This window comes from Quercus lobata, chromosome 5, assembly GCF_001633185.2.
Source record: "Quercus lobata isolate SW786 chromosome 5, ValleyOak3.0 Primary Assembly, whole genome shotgun sequence".
Classification (NCBI taxonomy): Eukaryota; Viridiplantae; Streptophyta; class Magnoliopsida; order Fagales; family Fagaceae; genus Quercus; species Quercus lobata.
Genome location: NC_044908.1, coordinates 9,932,423 through 9,938,725, shown reverse-complemented (window position 1 = coordinate 9,938,725; position 6,303 = coordinate 9,932,423). Strand labels below are relative to the sequence as shown.

Below are 6,303 nucleotides of genomic sequence, written 5' to 3'. Positions count from 1 at the left end.
TAGAAGTCATGGATTCAGCTCTTTTTCTTGTTTTGTTTAATACCCATTTCACCACAGATAACTGATAAGTAGTTTTATTACACCAAACTGACCTATCTGACCTAGGATTTGGTCTTAAATAAAAACTAATTAACCTGATTCAAATCTAGCAAGAAACACGCTTTGCAATTAAGCGGGTATATTCCAAATTTAAAATAAAAATAAGAATTAAAAATAAAAAAGGCAAATTACAACTTACCTACTTGTGATTTGACCGAAATTAAGGGCCTGACCCGTTTGATAATATTGTTCTAGTAATGTTGTTTCTATTTTTTTGGAAATACAAGTGAGTGAAAAAGTGTGTGAAAATACATGTAATGTTGTTTAAAAACTGAAAACTGTTGTTTAAGTGTATGTACCAAATAGGCCCTAAGTTGCCTACATGTGGTTTGAAATTTGACATTTTACTTACCTGAGGTTTAATTGAAATTTAAGTTTCCTACCTTTCCGCTAGATTCTTTCTTATTTTATTTGATCTTATATTTTTATGATTTTATGTTTTTAGAGGAGAGAGACATAAAAGTGGAGCAAAATTACGTATTTAGCCTTGTTTTTAATAGAGGTGGGTTACGAAATTCTAACTGAACTAATCTTAGATGGGTAAAGTGTCAAATTTCAAATCACAAATAGACAAATCACAGATGTGTAAGTTTAAATTTGCTAAATAAAAAAAAAATAAATAAATAAAAAAACACTTGTGGGATTTTAGCTCGTTTTCTAAATACACTCCTACCAACCAAACAAGAGTCGAACCCCCCATCTCAAATTCAACCACAATATAGAGCCACCGTACATGGTTGCCAACAGCTTCATGTCAGTGCCATATAGATCTATAGTCCATGTAAACACCATGCATGCAAGCTGAAATCTCTGTTATTTCCCAGCTATTATCTCCCATAAACATAAATCTTTTGTTCCACATTTTGTGTTCAAGTATATATTTCACCAATCACAAGTTGTCATGTGTTTATTTTTTTCCATTTTAAACTTTGACTATTTTATAAGGAAAGTTCATAACAAATTATAATTGGTAAAACATAAACTGAAACACAAAAAATAATACAAAAGATTTGTATTCCCACATACAACGCCTCTTCCATGCGAAAGCAAGGAAATTAACAACTTTTTAACAAAACATTATTGATTATTCCACACGCTGCTGTCGTATCCACGTGCCTCCATGCTCGTTAGGCACTCACACAACTGTTCAGCATCCATGATGTCATGAGACCATGTGTCATGGTCAAGCCACATTAACCCTATCATCCACATCAGCATCCCTTCAACGTCACTGCCATGTCAGCAGTATCTTCCACAACAGCCCTATCATCCACATCAGCATCTCTTCAATGTCACTGCCATGTCAGCAGTATCTTCCACAACAGCCCTATCATCCACATCAGCATCTCTTCAATGTCACTGCCATGTCAGCAGTATCTTCAACGTCCAAAATGATGCCATTTTGGATTGACTCAGCCTTGACCTAAGCCGATATGACCCAAATCCAACGCATTGAACTGATCCATGACCCTTTGATTGTTATTAATTTTGACTAGAGTTGGCATATCATTTCCCAATTTTGGTATAAATTCTAATTTTGGGGTCCGTTTTCCATTATGAAGAAAATCACTCTAATTGAACAATTACTCATTTTTATTTATTTTGGGTTATTGTTAGGGGTGAACCTAGGATTTCAAGCTGGGGAGGTCGAAGCATAAGAAAAAAAAATCGAAATAGATATCCATATAATACTAACAAAATATCAACTAAGATAAATACACAAAATCATTATTTCTTAATATATTAAGATGTAATCATCTACCAACAAAGACAAAATAATACAAATTAATATTTTTTCTTAAGAGCATCAACTGTTGCTATATATATATATATTTATATATTTACAAACCAAAATTTACTTTTGCTATTTTAATATATATAGCATTTGAAGTGTCTCATATAGTAGTGTTTTTGGTATTTGGTGTTCTAAATATTAACTATTTATCATTTAGAACACATGATGCTAGTACATTGGACTAATTAGGATTTTTTATTTTTTATTTTAAAGTTTTGTTTTTGTTAAGTTTTTGAGTTTAATAGTTGCTAATTGGGCTAGGCTAATCAAAAGAGAGGGGGTCTAAGTTTTTGGAAAAGGGAAGTGTAGCTCTAGAAATAAAAAAAAAAATATATATATATATATATATAACCAATAAATAATTTTTTTCTTTTTTGCTTTAGGCCAGGGGGCCCAAAATCTTTTTTTTTTCCTTTTTTTTCTTAGGGTCGTGGGGCTCCCCCCCCCCCCCCCCCCGGTGGGTCTATCCCTGGTTATTGTCTATGTGAAATTCACTAACTCACTCTCAATTTCATTACACATTGTGCCCAATTCATCATTGATCCATCCAATCCAATCATTTAAGGCATCTTCCCAAGCTCATATTCCAAAATCAAGGCATCATTAAGCCTCTGCCTTGAGTTTGAGGGGGAGTGTTAAAGATATTGTGTGTCATTAAAATAATGTCATCTCATTCCTCCATCAACCACATACACAAGAAAATTAGCAGAACTAAACCAAAGAACCAATAGAGCTACATTTTTAAACTTTTGGAGGACTCAAAAGCACCAAAAGCACTCAAGGTGTAAACATTAGGAACCAACACTATATTTTAGCCTAACTATAATGTTTACTCTGGGACCCAATTACATGAAAGAAGGGGAATCAAATCATAATTCATAATGAAGATAGCAATCAAATAGTTCCCACCTTAAATGTAGCAACAAGCATAATATCACAATATTGCGTCTGAATATGTCATCATTTGTTTAGTGATATTGTAAAGTTGTAATTTACAACTATTTTATATTGGCTTTAATTTCGTACCAAATTTGATTGTAATTATGTTCAATCTTATGTACCCTGTATTAGTTTATGGGATTTCATTGTAAGGGTTATGTGTGAGAGAGAGAGGGTGAAGACTAAAGCTATTTTCGTGGGTAGCTCGCGAGTAAGCTTCCCGCGAAGTGAAGCATGTTCCTTGCACATGACTGGAATGCGAAGAGTCAGGATAAGTTGGTGAAAGCTGGTTTTTGCGAGTGTCTCGCAGGTAAGGCCTTCCTGTGAGATGCCTGCGAAACATTTTGTTTTGCTGAACTATCATTTCTGATAGACACTATCTGTACCCATACTATATATACCCATATTACCCACAGGTGTTGAGGAGCACTTCTGAGAGAAAACCCTAGCTACAAACCTTGAGAGTTAGAGATTGTTATACTCACAATTCTATACACAATTCATTGTGGATTTTCCTTAACTCCTACCTCTCCATTCCCATACACTTGAGCGGTTGATAGCCCAAACACTTACCACACCCTTTCAAAGTGTCAAGTGAGGTTTTGGTGCTACTGGGAAGCATAGGAAGAAGCCAGGCTTTGGCGGATGCAATCAAGTGTATTGCGGGATCCGAAAAGCTAGACAAGACATGGTTCTGAGAAGCCTTGTTGGAGTAGGAGTTTGGAGGGTTTAGGTGCATTGGGTAGATTAGGCTTGGAGGGTCTCTTACTACTCGTGTATCTCAACTGATTGTCTAGTGGATCAATTACCACTTGGAGGGCGGCGGAGAGGTTTTACGCCTAGTACTTCGGTTTCCTTTTCGATAACACATTGACGTGTTATCTTGTATTTGCATTCTTCTTCCCTACTTTTTTACCTTTTAGTTTACTACTGTGTTATATTGATTATGGGTTAGAGTAGTTTATTTGTTTATTCGCTCGCATTTACTCTATTCCGCACTTAGTATAAGTTAGAGTGAAATCTATCAAGCAGTAATATATAATTTGGGGGTCTAAACAGCTTTTATGTTTTTAACACATTTTCGAGCTTTCAGTTGGTATCAGAGTAGATACACTCACTGTGGTTTTATTACTTGAGTGTGATCCTTGACCCCTTGTGATGGACTGATCACAATCGCTCAATGCCCCACCATTCTTTGATGGGAGCAACTATAGGTTTTGGAAGGTCTGTATGAGGGCTTTCTTGTGTGCTATAGATGAGTCAGTATGAGACTCCGTTGAGAATGGGTATGTTAAACCCATAACAGCCAAGTCTGAATGGGACAAGGCAGCTCTTACTTTGGCTATTGCAAACAGTAAGGCTATTAACGCTATATTATGTGGTATGTCTACTGATAAATTTCACAGGATATCACATGTGGAGACAGCCAAGGAAGTTTGGACGATTCTTGAGACTACCTATGAGGGTACCAAGAAAGTTAAGGACACAAAACTCTAGATGCTTACCACCAGATTTGAAGAGCTCAAGATAGGTGACGATGAGTCTTTCGATTAATTCTATGGGAAGCTCAATGAAATCGTAATTGCTAAGCTCAATCTCGGAGAGAAAACTAAGGATGCTAAGGTGGTGAGAAAAATTTCGAGATCCTTACCAGAGAGCTTCTGTGCGAAGGTCACAACTATAGAAGAAAGTAAAGATTTGGATGAGATCAAAATCCAAGAAGTCATTGGATCTCTCCAAACATATAAGTTGGGACTGCCTTCTCACAAGAAGAGCAAATCTCTTGCTCTCAAAACCATCACCGGGAGAATGGATGACTCCTCTGAAGAAGATGATGTGGAGAAGGAGGTAGCATTCATTGCAAAGAACTTCAGAAAATTTCTGAAGATGAAAAACAGTGGGAAGCTGTTTAGCAAAGGGAAGTTTTCATCCTCCAAAGGTGATAGGAAAGAGTTTAAGAAGAAAGATGGGAAGGAGTTTCAATCCCCTCAAGGAATCGTGTGTTACGAATGCAATGGTCATGGACATCTCAAGAAGGAATGTCCCAACTATTTGAGAGGGAACGGTAAAGTGTTTGCCACTATCCTTAGTGATTCTGTCAGCTCAAATTCAAACACTAAAGGAGAATGTGATAGTGAAGGAAATTATAGGGCCTTTATGGCTATTGCCTCCGTTGATTCAAAGGATCATTTGAGCAATTTGGTTGATGAACTTGGTAATATTTCTGAAGATGAGGAAATTGAAGAATCAGAAGATGAAGATGTGTGCCAAAATGAAGGGGAGAACAACCTTCAAGAAGCATATGATTCTCTGTTGGAAGATTGTGGAAAATATACCAAAGTTGCGAATCTTGCTATGAAAAAGATGAAAAAGGTTGAGGATGAGCATAGGTGTATACTTGTGCAACTCAAGGAAGCAAAGTGTGAAGTAGAAGGACTCAAGGGAGAATTGGTTGAAGCTTACTCTAAGATCAAGTTTCTTGAACGTGAGGTTATCCAAGCTAATGTCAAGGTTGAGCGCATCTCCACCAAGAAACTTGACAATGTGCTATCCTCTCAAAAATCTTCACATGATAAGACCGGTTTGGGCTATACTGGAGAAGGAAGTTCTAGCAACGAACCCAAGAAGGAAGTAAGGTTCGTATCAACCAAGAATGATGAGAAACTCAAAGAAGTGAAGCCTAAGATTGAGACCCCTACTATTGTAAAAAGAACCATTGGTGCAAAATCAAAGGAAAAAGGGAAGTCATTACCCAAAAATCAAAGGGGGCCTCAAGTGAAGCATGTGTGTCATCACTGTGGTGTACAAGGGCACACAAGGCCGAATTGTTTCAAGCTTCATGCACTCAAGAAGGCTGACTCTATGCGTGGCCAAGAAATTTCAAAGAGAAGACCAAAGGGAGCACAAGCTAAAAAGGAGATACAAATGTTCGTGGTTCGCCAATTTGGTTCTTTTCCTGCCTCTGTTACAACCATATATTCTACCATTGTAGTGTATAGAGCAATTGTATCATGTAGAATTGATTTCTAGCAGATTAGGTCACCAGCAAACACAAACATAGCCCGTTAAGGACCTTCTACACATGACATCTACATAAATAATCCAAAAACATCCTAATAGGTGATGTTTGCACCTGCCAAATCATAAATTCCATTAAAGTTAGTGGAACCACATAGAGCAAATATGAAAGGTAAATTTCCAAATAAAGCACAAGAGAGCCCCATGTTTTACAAATATACCACAAGATTATAAAAAAAAAAAAAAAAGTTATTTCTTTGAATGGTAAATGAATGATCATTTAAATTTTATGAGATTGGCAAACAAAAAGGTGGAGTTGGTATTTTTTTTTGGTCTAATAGGTTATTTGATACTCAAATATGCAAAACTACCCATGTCACAATTTGAATGATCAATTGACTAGATTATTTTGGCATTTAAGGGATTGGGAAAAAAAAGGTGGAGTAAGTATA

General features: G+C 36.4%; 1 protein-coding gene across 1 annotated transcript; it reads left to right on the top strand.

Moving 5' to 3' along the window:
• Positions 1–4,642: 4,642 nt before the first annotated feature.
• LOC115989907 lies at positions 4,643–5,863 on the top strand. The gene has a single exon (XM_031113781.1). It carries the CDS (start codon positions 4,643–4,645, stop codon positions 5,861–5,863), a length of 1,221 nt encoding a protein of 406 aa, XP_030969641.1.
• The last annotated feature ends 440 nt before the right edge of the window (positions 5,864–6,303 follow it).

What these genes read in the sequence shown, in the direction of transcription:
- LOC115989907 (XM_031113781.1), top strand. Translation starts at nt 4,643, where the DNA reads ATGGATGACTCCTCTGAAGAAGATGATGTGGAGAAGGAGGTAGCATTC.